The sequence below is a fragment of the Heptranchias perlo genome, chromosome 24 (genome assembly GCF_035084215.1).
Source record: "Heptranchias perlo isolate sHepPer1 chromosome 24, sHepPer1.hap1, whole genome shotgun sequence".
Taxonomy (NCBI): Eukaryota; Metazoa; Chordata; class Chondrichthyes; order Hexanchiformes; family Hexanchidae; genus Heptranchias; species Heptranchias perlo.
Window position 1 is genome coordinate 21,057,547 of NC_090348.1, and position 15,795 is coordinate 21,073,341.

At 44.4% G+C, this 15,795-nt stretch overlaps 1 protein-coding gene across 5 annotated transcripts in view; it reads left to right on the forward strand.

The window, feature by feature from the left end:
- tbc1d22a (TBC1 domain family, member 22a) overlaps positions 1–15,795 on the forward strand; it is a 407,668-nt gene that overhangs the window by 101,346 nt on the left and 290,527 nt on the right. For 2 of the 5 annotated variants that reach the window (XM_068004902.1, XM_068004901.1), the window contains exons 7-8: positions 1,474–1,536; positions 5,816–5,881. The exons of 1 other annotated variant lie outside the window; for it this stretch is intronic. In XM_068004902.1, the coding sequence (XP_067861003.1) occupies positions 1,474–1,536; positions 5,816–5,881 (129 nt within the window). The remainder of the gene's footprint in view (positions 1–1,473; positions 1,537–5,815; positions 5,882–15,795) is intronic. 2 more of the 5 variants (XM_068004904.1, XM_068004903.1) reach the window with 2 other exon arrangements.

Here is a 15,795-nt window from a genome sequence, read left to right on the forward strand (position 1 = left end):
AGGAAAATGTTGGTGGACTGGGAACCAATGGGGATGATGGGTGAACGAGACTTGGTGCAGGTTAGGTTATGGGTAGCAGAGTTTTGGATGGACTCAAGCTTATGGAGGGTGGAAGATGGGAGGCTGGCCAGGATACCATTGGAATAGTCGGGTCTGGAGGTAACAAAAGCATAGATGAATGTTTAAGCAGCAGATGGGCTGAGGTAGGGGTGGAGATGGATGATGTTACGGAGGTGGAAGTAGGCAGTCTTGGTGACAGAGAGGATGGGGGTCAGAAGCTTAGCTCAGGGTGAAATAGGATGCTGAGGTTGCGAGCAATCTGGTTCAGCCTGAGCTCTACTTTCATATCTGATGGATCCCCCCATCAGCAACTTTTTTTACTGGGGATTAGCAAGTATTCATTTGACACATTGGAACCCAATTTATTTGGTAGTTTTTTTGTTGCTGGTGGATTTACTGAAAGCTCCCATAACTCCAATAAGCAATAGTTCCAACAATTTCAAATATATATTGAAAGTGAATGGTGCACTATCTGCCAAAATGCAAATTCTTTGTAAAGCTGCAGTTACATTTCTACTTTGGTGTTGATTTAAGTGGTTTTGGATGCATATTGACATAAAAAGTGACAACATAACTCTATGATCAGGTCTCGGTCTGACGTTGGAATGCACTAAGCCAAAAATTGAGAGATCCACCAGAAGCTTTTCCTGCGTCGCTTGGGACCATTTGAAGTATAGCTCAGGTTTTTGGTGGAAACCAATACTTGATACATCATCAATATGGCAGCAACCACTTATTAAGATTAACCTGCATAATTATGAAAAGCATTATATGGTTGCAGTAATTCCTTCCAAAAGTAAATAAATATAAAAAATTGCTTTGAACGATCAAATCACCTAGCAGTTCAAGACGACCCATCAACCTTGCCAGCCATGCCCACATCCCAAGAATTAATTTTAAAAAAAACTTGCGGTATAAACAGAATTGTCAATGAGTAACTAGAATGTGTTCATCAGAATGCTCTTGTTCAGAATTCTGAGTTTAAAATGGTATTCCATAATTACGAATGAAGAACCACCTATTTCTTTGTGTATTATGTTTAACGCTTCATTTAAACTGAAGGTAAATGATATTCAATTTACTTTGTCTTGTGTAATATTATAAACAGGAACAATAACTGCATTATTTTAAAGGCTGTATCAAATTGGCAAAATATTGGCCCAGATTTTCCTGGAACGCCGCAATCAGCGACTTATGCTGTAAATGATGCCGTTTCACACGTCAATTTTCCCGTTGCAAACTTCCACCAAAGTTACAGAAATTTAAATACCTTTTTCATGTAATGGAAGAAAGACTGACACTGTAAATTAGTGTTTAAAGGCGATTGGTTTATTATGGTTTTTAGGTTCAGAAAATGGAAAAACGTTTTAGACAACTTTTTCCTGAAACTTCACTGTTTTTCTAAACCATCAGATTGCCATAGATATTCCTCGTATGACTCCTGAGAGTTTAATACTGCAACCAAAAGTAAGAGAGGTAAGAGCTTTGGGAATGAAGTAAAATCATTTATTTCCCCTGCCTCATCCGCCGGTCCCATAACTAAAGCTCTCGTGGATGGCTATATGGTTTGATTCTTGCAGAGCTGAGTTTATCATCTGACCAACTGCTATACTTAAAATTCTTGCAATGAATTGAGTAATCTCAAGAATATACAATACTAATTGTTCTGCCTTAATTGCATTGTTTAATTGTAACATTTACATCAATTTGTATCATGCATATTGGGTAATGATGAAATGTGATTTGAGAATCATCCACAAAATTCCTACATGGCTGCATATTTGAGCTTGATTTGAATTAGCACATTAACATTTTATATGCAGGTTATTTTTTTCTCCTATTACACTCTGTGCCTCCATAGACCATGCTGTGGATGAGAGGACAGGCACAAGAAGTGCATCTATGCTTCTGCCAACTCTAACCCAATTGGCATTTAGGAATAGTCAAATTGGTACTGGAAACTTAATGTAGGAAATTGCAAGTTTGAATCAGCATCTTCCATTTCATTGAAGCTGCCATACCTTGTGCCACCACATCAGTCATTGATAATTTTGGATTATTGTAGCTGTCCAACTTGATGATTTCAAGTGATGATGAACATTTCCACTCAATCTGTGCCATGGTCACAGTAGTCTGGCGTGAAGCTAAGATTCAGAAAAACCTTTTCGCTGTTTTAGCTATTTTCAGTATTTCTCTTATGTTGCCTGTTTGATTTCAATTTGATGCTTATAGCTAGAATTCACTTCCAGGCCTTCCTTGCTTATGAAGGTTTCCTCTTATTGATTATTAAATAATACTAGGAAGTGGGGAAAGGATTGTGACCAGCTCCCTGTTACAAACTGTGAACAAAAAGAGAAAATTTGAGAGCTGTTCCAAAAGGAAAATTTCACTGAAAGCAGATTGCACAATTTTGAGCTTTGGATTTTGCTGTGTTTGTACCGCACCTATTGATAAAGTACTGACTACAATTCAGTAGCAAAGCAAGTGAGAAGCTGTGGTTACATTGTACCCTCACATTGCTGGGGAATGGAGAAAGCAGACGGTTACATGTGTGGAGTGCAGCTTATCAGCCTGCAACTGTTCTCCATTTTTCTCAAGGGTGGTTGGGTCTTCACAATCTGTAGAAATTGAAAGGTGATCTCTTGTACAACCAGAGGGTTTTTTGTGGAGAACGACAGTATGCCTCAGAGCTAATCTTGCATCTTCTGCAACCAACCGATCTTGGCAATTTTATGATGTCCTTTTGCTACTGGTGAGCAGAGATACCACTTCACGGACAGAACTCTGCTTTTTAATGCAGCTAACTTGTACTAACAAGTGAATGAGTGACAGGAAAGCTGAAATCTGTCACTGTCTGTAAGTGGTGAGAGGGTCCCAAGGACAAGAGTGTACACTATATTTAATACATTGTTGGGTTGTTGCAGCTTAACTTTTGTAGATGATGACTGTTTTGGCAGTGGGATGATGAGTGCTGAAGGTCAGTGTTGTGTCAGTGAGAATTTATAAGTTCTGTTCTCCTGTATCTGTTCCCAACCTGAATCATGTCAAGTGGGAAACACTGCACAAAGGTTGCACTTAAAAATGATCAATAGAACTATTTTGCACTTCTGTAGTCACTAGCTTGCAATTTTCCACTCCATCAAAGTGACGTGGAAAACCTGTGTCACAAACTGCAATGCTAGGTAAGGCGACATAATGACGACAACGCCATGTGATATCAAGAAACGGCTGAGTGCACTGGATACAACAAAGGCTAAGGTCCCCGACAACATTCCAGCTGTAGTGCTGAAGACTTGAGCTCCACAAATAGCCGCGCCTCTAGCCAAACTGTTCCAGTACAGCTACAACATTGGCATCTATCCGACAATGTGGAAAATTGCCCAGGTATGTCCTCTCCACAAAAAGCAGGACAAATCCAATCCGGCCAAGTACCGCCCCATCAGTCTACTCTCAATCATCAGCAAAGTGATGGAAGGTGTCATCGACAGTGCTATCAAGCGGCACTTACTCACCAATAACCTGCTCACCGATGCTCAGTTTGGGTTCTGCCAGGACCACTCTGCTCCAGACCTCATTACAGCCTTGGTCCAAACATGGACAAAAGAGCTGAATTCCAGAGGTGAGGTGAGAGTGACTGGCCTTGACATCAAGGCAGCATTTGACCGAGTGTGGCACCAAGGAGCCCAAGTAAAATTGAAGTCAATGGGAATCAGGGGAAAAACGCTTCAGTGGCTGGAGTCATACCTAGCACAAAGGAAGATGGTAGTGGTTGTTGGAGGCCAATCATCTCAGCCCCAGGACATTGCTGCAGGAGTTCCTCAGGGCAGTGTCCAAGGCCCAACCATCTTCAGCTGCTTCATCAATGACCTTCCCTCCATCATAAGGTCAGAAATGGGGATGTTTGCTGATCGCACAGTTTTCAGTTGCATTCGCAACCTCTCAGATAATGAAGCAGTCCGTGCCCGCATGCAGCAAGACCTGGACAACATCCAGGCTTGGGCTGATAAGTGGCAAGTAACATTCGCGCCAGGCAATGACCATCTCCAACAAGAGAGAGTCTAACCACCACCCCTTGACATTCAATGGCATTCCCATTGCCGAACCCCCCCACCATCAAAATCCTGGGGGTCACCATTGACCAGAAACTTAACTGGACCAGACAAATAAATACTGTGGCTACAAGAGCGGGTCAGAGGTGGGGTATTCTGCGATGAGTGACTCCCCTCCTGACTCCCCAAAGCCTTTCCACCATCTACAAGGCACAAGTCAGGAGTGTGATGGAATACTCTCCGCTTGCCTGGATGAGTGCAGCTCCAACAACACTCAAGAAGCTCGACACCATCCAGGGCAAAGCAGCCCGTTTGATTGGTACCCCATCCACCACCCTAAACATTCACTCCCTTCACCACCGGCGCACTGTGGCTGCAGTGAGTATCATCTACAGGATGCACTGCAGCAACTCACCAAGGCTTCTTTGACAGCACCTCCCAAGCCCGCGACCTCTACCACCCAGAAGGACAAGGGCAGCGGGTACGTGGGAACAACACCGCCTGCATGTTCCCCTCCAAGTCACACACCATGCCGACTTGGAAATATATCGCTGTTTCTTCATCGTCGCTGGGTCAAAATCCTGGAACTCCCTACCTAACAGAATTGTGGGAGAACCTTCACCACACGGACTGCTGCGGTTCAAGGCGGCGGCATACCACCACCTTCTCAAGGGCAATTAGGGATGGGCAATAAATGCTGGCTTTGCCAGCGACGTCCACATCCCCTGAATGAATTTTTTAAAAAAGTGAAAGCTGCTCGCCTCTGATGAAATAACCTGGCTGGTAAAAGTGCTTTTTAAGAGTACTGCTCTTCAGTAATCACCAAGTTCTATTCCCACCAATCCCTGTGCTTTTACTAGTTGTCTACCATGTTTGTGTAATCTTGCCAGATTAACTACTACTTAATATGCTCATTGAGAGAGCAAAAAATATCAGCGTCAGTGTTCATGATTTATTGAAACACAAGCTCCTGCCTGTTTGCACCTGGAAACAAATAAAACAAGAAAAATATCCCATTTCCAGTGTACATGTTGTGGATTCTAGACAGAATTAAACTGCTCCTTTGCTTTGTTCTTGCCCAACAACCTAACTCCAATGTGCATATATTCCTGCTGTCCCTTGACATAGTGAAGCAACTTATCCTTCAAATTTTAGTAATCGTGTGACCTATACTCACAAAACATTTGCCTAAATTACCATACAATTTGTTGACTATGCTATAAACTTTGAGATGAAATTAACGGTCTGTGTGCAAAAAAGCTTATATAAGGTCATAAACTGCTTAAAATTTAGAATTGTGTAGTAAATATAAAAAAGGGAAAACATGGATGGTTCTCAAGACTATGTTTCATCTCTTTTTTAGGTTTCTGTAAAAATAGTTAATACAGTGTGAAAATGACAGTAAAACTGAAATGCCTTTAGAGTACTGGTATTCTTGATTCACCCAGCTCTGCAAGCACAGCAGGCTTGGCCAAAGCTAGGATTCAGAGTTGTAAGGTTGTCTCAGTTGCTAAATATATTCAAGGAGTGTCTCACCTAGAATCCTGACTCCTCAACACTTCGAGTATTCCGAAACAAATGGTACTGTATTCTGCAGCTGAGAATCCTTGGTTTTGAGCCCCAGCTAAATGCTAACAATCCTCTTGACTGGCTGCACCACCAATAATAATTTGGCCTCTGCTCCTGTTTTCTTTCTTTATCCACAGATCCACATTGATATTCCAAGAACTAATCCTCTTATTCCTCTCTTTCAACAAGCTTCTGTGCAAAAGGTGAGAGAATGAATAGATAATTAGCCAGTGGTGCTTGAATGGTGTAATATACTTTTTAACTGAAAAAACACTAGTTTCAATGTATAATCCACTTAATTTTACCTAGATGCTAATATGTTGATTCCCCTATGATTATTTGACGATTATGCACTGAGTTACATGGGAAAAGCCAAATCTTGTTGACCTGCCACGTACAGTATCACATTATCAGCTGAAGAATCAAGTAGAGTTTGTACCTTTTCATGCACTGCTGGTCTATCGAGCTGCCTGCTGCACATCACGATTTCAGTATGTTCGGAAAATTAATTTAAATTAACAGTCTGTAATGAGTTGGATGTGTTGTTGATGCATCATTGTTTCTAACCAGCACTTGAACTAAATTTAAGAACCTAAGAGGAAGTTGCTTTTTGTTTGCATCATTGGGCTAATTTGATACTGACACTAAGTAGTTGTGCAGTTGAAAGTAAACCAGTATATGTTTTCATGTTGATTCTCTCATTTGTTTTCCTTTCATTGTTACTCTATGGTTGGCTTGAACCTATGTTTGTTAAAATTTAGATAGACCTAATAGGATGCAAAATAACAGTCCTAAAAGCATTTAACTGGTCCTTACATCTGTTTAGTGTTTCATAAGAAAGTTAAAAGTATACCCAACTTTCATCAGCAAGTTATTTCTTCAACTCCTTTACAAATGTATGGTTTTATTTTCAAAATGTGTATTTTTCCTGAACGATCATTTAAAAAAAAATTGCATAATGAGACAGTGGGTAAGATGTTCTGTCAAAAGTATTCCTTCCATGTGCTGCTGTACCCAGACATTATTTCAATCTGTCTTTCACTGTGGCAACAGGCTATTTAGAATGATTTGCTTGGCAATACATCTGTATTCCAGTAACATTTCAGAGTTAACCAGAGCTGTGGTTCTAATTAATTGTCATTCTGCACTGAACAAAGCATAGAATTGAGTGAACTTGCCTCTTGATACTTTAATGAGACCAAGGAAGGATTCCAAGTTCAAGAAATTTTACATCTCTGTGCAAAGTTCATTTAATGTACTTAGAAACAGTTGGCTTGTGTTTGCACCATTTAAAAGTACTGTATTTGAAAAGGGATAAATCGTTTAACTTCGAACTTCACTTTGAAGCTTCGAACTGCCTAGCATTTGGCCCTCCATTTGCCACGATACTTCTGCAGCCATTGATTTGCTCAACCCCTCCCTCACCTCCACCTTTTGATGCTCTTGTCCTCAGAAAAACCTATTTCCCCCACCGTAGTTGCTACCATTGATGTGGCCTCCACCCTTGCTCATATCCAAGGGGCACAGACTTGAGCGTATCTGACACGCAACTTGTTCAGCCATTCATCAGCAGATCTGACTGAACCACATGATGCGTTAATGGGCCTCATTCTCCCCTGCCAAAACCATCCACTACTCCAAGATTGTCCTGGAGAGCAAAGATAACCCGCAACTTTTCTCAACCACCAACCTCTCCCCTGCCCATTCAGCCCTCAACACCAAGTGCAAGGAGCTCATGGACTTTGTCACTAAGGTCAGACCATCGATTTTTTTTTTCTTTCCGCACACACACTTATCCCTATCTCCCTTCATGCCTTCTCTGAGCTCACCTCATCCATGCCACTCACCTCCTACTCCTTTGACCCCATTCCCACGAAAACTGTTGACCATCCAACTTCATTTCTTGGCCCTCATGCTGACTGACATTGTAAACATTTCCCTCTCCTCAGGTACTGTTTCCCACCCTTTGACAATTGCTGTTATCATCTCCTTTCACAAAAAACCCACCCTTGACTCCTTTGTCCTTGTAAACTACCCCCCATCTCCAACCTCTCTTTCCTTTCCAAAGTCCTTGAACATGTTGCCTCCCAAATCCATGCCCATCTTTCCCACAACTCCCTCTTTGAATCTCTCCAATTAGATTTCCTCCCCTGCTATAGCATCGAAATGGCACTAACCAAAGTCACATATGACATCAGCTGTATCCCAGTAACATTTCAGAGTTAACCAGAGCAGTGGTTCGAATTAATTGTCATTCTGCACTGAACAAAGCATAGTATTAAGTGAATTTGTCTCTTGATACTTTAACGAGTCCAAGGAAGGATCCCAAGTTCAAGAAATTGTACATCTCTCCCCTCTCCTCGATTCCCGCAGCCTTGGACAGGCACCATGCTTCTTCAGTGCCTTTCCTTCTTTGTCCAGCATGATGGGACGGCCCTTGCTTGGTTCCACTGTTACTTATCTAATTGTACACAAAGCGTCTCTACCAATGGCTTTTCTTATGCCCACAGTGACACTTCAGGGATTCTCAATGATCCATCAACTGGGCTTATTGCATCACTTAACAATTAGGCAATTCGCTCCCGGTCCCCCAAAGTCTCCAATTTAAAATTCTCATCCTCGTGTTTAAATCTTTCAATGGCCTTACCATTCCCTATCACTGTACCCTGCTCCAGCCATACAAACCCCCAGAGCTCTGCATTCCTCTGACTCTGGCCTCTTATTCATTCTCCCTCCCTATCACCCGCTGCGCCTTCAGCCGTCTAGGCCCCATGCTCTGGAATTCTATCCCTCAACCCTTCCCCCCCCCCACCCCCCTCTTCACCTTCCTCTCCTCCTTAAAAACCCACCTTTCTGACCAAGATTTTTTGTCACCCCTCCTAATAACTTCAGCTCTGCCGAGGTCAGTAGTAGATAGCTCTGCACATATGACTCCAGTGGCACCGGTTGGTTGGGTTTCAGGGAGTTTGCTGTCTAATATTGGGCTGCCAGATCCTGCCTGAGGTCCTGGATAGAATGATAGGCAGGCCATTTGTTGGTTCTCAAAAGGTCTTCACATCCAGGTGACCTTGAAGCCCTGACTGAAATCACCTTCTTCGTTTTCTTTGTATCTCAGCTAGGGGTTAGTTTGATGGAAGGATGGAAAGGATGTGTTTAAGATGGGATGGTTGTCGAGGCCTGGTGCGGAGCATGTTATGCATGATACCTTGGAATTAAAAAAAATAAATAAATAATGAAATAAATTGGACCCCTCACAGAATGAGGCCATTCAGCTCTGTGGGTGCTAGGTATTCAATCGGGACTTTCTACAATAATCCTGTTGCTCTTCTCTGAATTCTTATAATCAGTAAGCATAACTTCATCCTTTTGAAAGATGACGTACTATAAACACACTCATCATGTATGACATATCTCAGCCCCCAATGATTAGCCCCCTGTGGAGTGATTTGATGTTTCTAAATTTAATCCATATCCACATCATTGGGTGGAAAGTGAAGATTTCAGCTCAGTGAAATTTATATCTATTGATACAACGCACAGGCTGACATAATTACTCAAAGACTTTTATAACCATTAAGGGGCGCTATGAATAAATCACTGCTGATCACCAACTTCCTTTCTGGTTTCCCTGGTAGCTGTTGTAAATTGCTCCCTCTCCTCAGGTACTGTCCCTCTCCTTTTCAAAACCACCATCATAACCCCCATCCCACTTCAGATACCCACCCTCGACCTCACTGTTTCTGCAAATTACCACCCCATCTCCAACCTCCCATTCTTCTCAAGTCCTGGGAAATGTTGTTTTCTCCCAAATTCATGCCCATCTTTCCCACAACTCCTTGTTTGACTCTCTCCAATCAAGTTTTCGCCCCTGCACTGAAACCCCTAATCTAAATCACAAATGACATCCTCTAATACTGTGACAGTCATGCATTTAGACTTTGACACAGTCAACTATGCCATCCTCTTCTAACACCTCTCCTTGGTCATCCAGCACAATGGGTCTGCCCTTGCTTGGCTCATTCTTACCTATCCAATTGTAACCAGAGCATGCCTAGCATGATTTCTTTTCCTGTCCCTGCACCTAACCTCGAGTCCCCCAAGTATCTAAGATTGCTCCCAACTCCTCTTCTACATACTGCTCCTTGATGAGCTCATCCGAAGACTTCCATGTGGTCAGCTTCCACATGTACGACGATGACACGCAATTCTACCTCTCCAACATCTCTCTCAACCTCTGTGATGCCAGATAGTTTGACCAATATCCAGTCTTGGATAAGCTGCAATTTTCTCCAGTTGAACATTGGAAAGACTGCAGCCATCATTTTAACCTCCGCCATAAAATCCATATCCATAGTACGGATTCCATTCCCTCTACCCTGCCACTGTTAAGTTTGAACCAGACTGTTGGCAGTCGCGGCATTGTATTCAATCCTGAGCTGATTTTCTGACCCCATATCTCTCTATCGCAAAGACCGCCTACTTCTACCTATGTAACATCGTCCACCTCGGCTCATCTACTGAAACGCTCATCTATGCATTTGTCACCTCCAGACCAATCCTTCATGCGCTGTAAACTTCAGCTCATCCAAAACTCTGCTGCCTGTATCCTATTCTGCAACAAGTCCTGCTGACCTACATTCCCCAGTCCCCAAAAACCCTCCAATTTTTTTTTTAATATTCATTCTCGGGATGTGGGCGTCGCTATCAAGGCCAGCATTTATTGCCCATCCCCAGTTCCCTTTGAGAAGGTGGTGGTCAGCTGCCTTCTTGAACCGCTGTAGTCTGTTTGGTGCTGGTACTGCCACAGTGCTGTTAGCTGGGGATTTCCAGGATTTTGACCCAGCGACAATGAAGGATATATGTCCAAGCCGGGATGGTGTGTGACTTGGAGAGGAACTTGGAGGTGATGTGTTCCCATGCACCTGCTGCCTTTGTCCTTCTAGGGGGTGGAGGTCGCGGGTTTGGCAGGTTCTGTCGAAGAAGCCTTGGCGAGTTGCTGCAGTGTGTCCTGTAGATGATACACACTGCAGCCACGATGCGCTGGTGGTGGAAAGAGTGGATGTTTAAGGTGGTGGATGGGCTGCCAATCAAGCGGACTGCTTTGTCCTGGAGTAGTGTTGCAGCTTCACCAATCCAGGCAAATGGAGAGTATTCCATCACATTACTGCCTTGAGCGTTATAGGTGGTGGAGAGGCTTTAGGAGTTGGGAGGTGAACGACGCTGCAGAATATCCAGCCTCTAACCTGCTCTATTAGCCACGGCATTTATACGGCGGGTCCAGTTGGATTTCTGGTCAATGGTGACCTCCCAGGATATTGACGGAGGAGGATTTGGAGGTGGTTAGACACTCTCTTGTTGGAAATGGTCATCGCCCGGCACTTGTGTGGCGTGGATGTTACTTGCCGCTTATCAGCCCAAGCCTGGATGTTGTCCAGGTCTTACTGCACACAGACATGGACTGCTTCATTAACTGAGGAATTGCAAATGGAGCTGAACACTGTGCAATCATCAGTGAAAAGCCCCACTTATGACCATATGATGTAGGGAAGGTCATTGATGAAGCAGCTGAAGATGGTTGTACTTAGAACACTGCCCTGAGGAATCCCTGCAGCAGTGTTCTGGGGCTGAGATGATTGGCCTTCAACAACCACTACCATCTTCCTGTGTGCTAGGTATGACTCCAGCCACTGGAGCGCTTTCCCCCTGATTCCCATTGACTTCAATTTTGCTCTGGCTCCTTGGTGTCACACTCGGTCGAATGCTGCCTTGTTGTCAAGAGCAGTCACTCTCCCCTCACCTCTGGAATTCAGCTCTTTTGTCCATGTTTGGACCAAGGCTGTAATGAGATCTGGAGCCAAGTGGTCCTGCCAGAACCCAAAATGAGCACCGGTGAGAAGGTTGTTGCTGAGCAAGTGCTGCATCTGTGATGGTGAGGACCTCAGGAGGCGGTTGAGAAGGATCATCCACTTGGCACTTTTGGCTGAAGATAGGGATGCTCGAGATGTGATTTCGGTGCCTTGATCGTTTTGGGGGAGAACTTCAATATGCACCAGCAAGAGTGGGTCGTATTATAGTAGTGTGTTGTGTCCTGCACAACATGGAGCAAAAGAGAGGGGTACCGGTTGAGGAGGCCCCATCCCCTCACCCACCACATCTGCAATCCACATTGAGGAGGAGCAGGAGGAGGAGGACAAAGCCATGGGCAAAGCAGCAGCTCATCTGGCTGCTCGTGGGACCAGGAAATCACTCGTGAATGGTTCTCCTAACATCAGACAGAGTGAAGAGTCCAGTCCTCACACCACCTGGAAAGACCAGCGCCAACACCAGAACTCCCCCTTCCCCCACACAGAACAATCCTGTATCTACATATACACCCACTGTAAAGTGACCCACTGGGTGGCATTAAGTGTCACCGTTCATGATGAAGCACATGAAAGGGTGCTATCACAAAAGCCAGTCAAGAATGGGCAAGACGTGGCAGTAGTGGTGAGAATCATAACATTTAATGTGACTTTAACAAAAAAAACAAATATAAATGAAGAACATGACTGTCTGTCAGAACACCCTTGTCCATACCCTTTGTGATCACAAATACTTCACCTTTCTCTTCCTACCGCTTCTATGTGGTGCATCCCCTGTGGCTGCAGCAGAGGTAGTGGCAGGTTGCTTATGTCTATGCCCTGACTGCTTAAATGCTTTCAGCCTATGCCCTCTGGGTTTTGGAGCCCATGAGGGCCCCTCCAAAAACTGCTCCACCTTCACCTGTGCAGGGGCTGACTTGGCCACCTGGAGAGGATGCAGCTTTGCGGGTACTGGTTGAGAGGGGGGCAGTGGGTGAGACGTGGGAGCGCTTTGAGTGGTGTCCTCACTTCGATGTCCCCTTTTGCCATCATCCCTCTCCTGGACCATGCCCACATCACTCCGACCACCGTGCTGGAGAACAGTTTGGAGGACATGTGTGATGCCTTGCAAGCCCAGTTGTAAAGTTTCTGTCTGCCTGTTTAAGGCGGCAGAATGTTGTTCACCCTGAGTCCAAACGGCCGTTGTCAGGGCCTGAATGGACTCATTTATGAGTTGTGCTTGAAGCTCAGTGGAGGCTAGCCTTCTCTCCATTGCAGACATTCCTGCACTTACCTATGACACTATCTTGGACATTTCAGCAGTCACATGCGACACTATCTCAGACAGTTGTTCGTGTCCCTGTGACACTGTGAGATTCCCTCCTGTACCTGTGCCACCATTCCACTCATGCAGAAGTTGGACGACTCCATCCTCTGCGTTATTGTGGAGAGTGTGCGTGGCACCTGTTCCAGTACCTCGCAAATGTGCTGCTGTCCCTCAATCATTCTCCTTATAAAGGTTGGCCCCCTGGGTTCAGCATCTGCGTCCAGCAGAGCAGAGCCTGGAGAGGAGTGCGCCCACCGACGCATACTCTCTACAGCTGCCCCTGCCACCAGTGTCTGCTCATGCTCACTTGTGTGTGGTGACTCATCAGACACCAACCCAACTAACTGACTACTAGGACCCACCGAGGTGTGAGTGTCTGCGCTGGTGGATGGCTCACTAAAATGTGACAGTGCGCCCTCAGAGGCCGGGAGCTCCTCTGAGGAATTGCCCTCTCCTGTCACTGCGGTCGTTGAAGGGCCTGTAAGAGAACAGAAGGCAATATTAAGCATCGTCACAGATGTGTCCTGTTGCGATGAGCATACTGAGGTGTTCAACATGCCAAGCATTGTTAACATCAATTCATGTTGTGTGTGATGAATGTTAAAGTTGTGTCACCAGACGTTTGTGGGATGCCAGTCTCGCCGTCCCCGATGGACAGGCACGCGAGGGTGCGGCTGATCTCCAATGCCGCCTCCTCCGAGTCTATGAGGACCAGTATTTATTGTGGCCCCCCTCCAGTCCTCGCCCTCTCGCGTGCATTTTGCGCTCTTTTCTTGGAAGGGGAGAAAGTACAGACGTGTGAGTGAGTGATGGTGAAGTGGCCATCCGATGAAAGCATTGCTTTAGGTGAGACTGACCATGAAAGAGGTGCATCAGAGGGTGAGTGTGAGACAGAGACATCACAATGGCTAATGAATGGGATGAGTGGTGGTGGTAGGGTGACAAATGGGGAGGTCAGGAAGTGAAGGTACGTTGAAGATGAGCTTATCGTGGGTGTGAGAGTGATGTGATGGAGTAATCTTGACAGTGCAGAATGAGTTGGGGGGGAGGGGTTGGTGGTGATGTGCACCATGGAATGCAGGAGAATCAGTAAGTGTACTCACTTGCTGACCTAGTTAGGTCATAGAAACGCTTCCTGCACTGGACCCAAGTGCAGGATATGTTGCTAGTGACTTCCTCTGCCACCTCGAGCCAAGCCTTGGTGGCAGAGGCAGGGCACTTTCTCCTGTCAGCTTGGTAAAACAGTTCCCTCCTCCTCCTCCTCATGCCAGCCAGTAGCACCTGAAGTGAGGCATCATTAAATCTTGGAGCAGCCTTGCCCCTGTGCTGCTCCATGTGTCTTTTTGGTTTTTGCTCCAGCAAAATCCATTGGAGCAATGGCCCTTTAAATACAGACACTCCAGCTGACAGCCTGTCATGTGGGTGTGCAGTCCGCCCACTGTGCAGCTTTCGGACGGCAAACCTGGAAGCCACGTTAAGGGCCACCAATTGAGTTGCGATCACGTGGGGAACGGTAAGCTTTTATTATCCGGGTTTGCCGTGCGCCCATTGATTTTTTTCCTCCCCGCCATTCCCCTGCTGCCATCCTGCCACCTTTTTAAAATCGAGCCCTTGATCTCCAACCCGCTTCTAGCTCTTATTGTCCACTGATTGGCTAGTAGGGCCACCAATTAAACTGGCTCGCTCCTCTTCACCTCCCCCTCCCCTGTGAGGGTTCTCTGCAACCAGCCCATGTTCCAGGATGGGATAGAGCTATCAGAATATAATGAGCATGGCTGTTTTCAGGGATGTTAAATGACTTCTATTGTGTTAAGTTGAAGTGAAATGCAGGAGACACTACTTCACAAGCTGGTTTATCCTGATCTTATCCACATACTCCAACACGTGGCTGTTTTGTGGACCTAATGTTTTTTGCGCTCAATTTTAATTTAATCATAACATTTTAAGATAAATTGCCCACAAGTCATTTAGGTTAAATAGCCAAAACTTGGGTGGGAATATCATTTGAAACATTTCACAATGTATTGCTTGATGTTGGCTTGTCAAGTGAAATTTGAATATAATGAGTTATCAACTTATTTGGTAGTGCAACTGTTAACCTCAATACTAATAATGTACACATATTAATGTAATTTTTTATATGCTCTTCCTCAGTAGATCTGCTTTTTGTTAGAAAAGATGTTCTTTTCTCCCCCCACCCCCCATCCCCCCAGAGACCTCGCAAAATTCTTATGTGCCTGATTGCCAATCTCAGACTGCAATTCCCACAGCAGCTCCCTGGTAGTCTTTTTTCCCTGAAATTGCCAATTTATTGTTGAATTAGGGCTGGCTAGTTTTGTGTTTTGGGTCAATGCCCACATGGAAGTAGATTGAAACTTCCCAAACTCGTTTCAAGTCAGACATTCACAGCCACCAAGAGGAGTTCAAGTCTAACCCAGACACACATGAACTCAAGTCCAAAAGGTGAAAGGCAAATATCAAACTCACACCACCAGTACTAATAATTAATTTTAATAAGATTCAATAGCTGTCCTTGCATTATCATTGTATGGTCAGGATTTAATGATATCATTGATGCTATTCTTTTAACACCATCAAAATTCCAAAGCCTTGGTATGGAAACAGTTAAGTGGTTTGTAAAGTTTCAAATTGAACCTTAAGCATCTGCATCCTGAGTTTCCCAGGTGGCATAAGATAAATAACCAATGTTTGAAACAATAAATCTGTGTGAGTGAAATAATGAGATTAATACGAAACGTTTCTCATTGGAGCATAATTTATCTTTTTAATTTATTCATGAGACAATATAAATCTGCAGCAGCAATTTGTTCACTGTGTGAGCTCCGAGTTTGTTTAAGAATGACAGGAACCTGACTAAAATCTTAAAACAGAAAACACTAGACATACATACACAAATAGGTCCATCAGAACCTGAAAAGAGGAGGTCAAT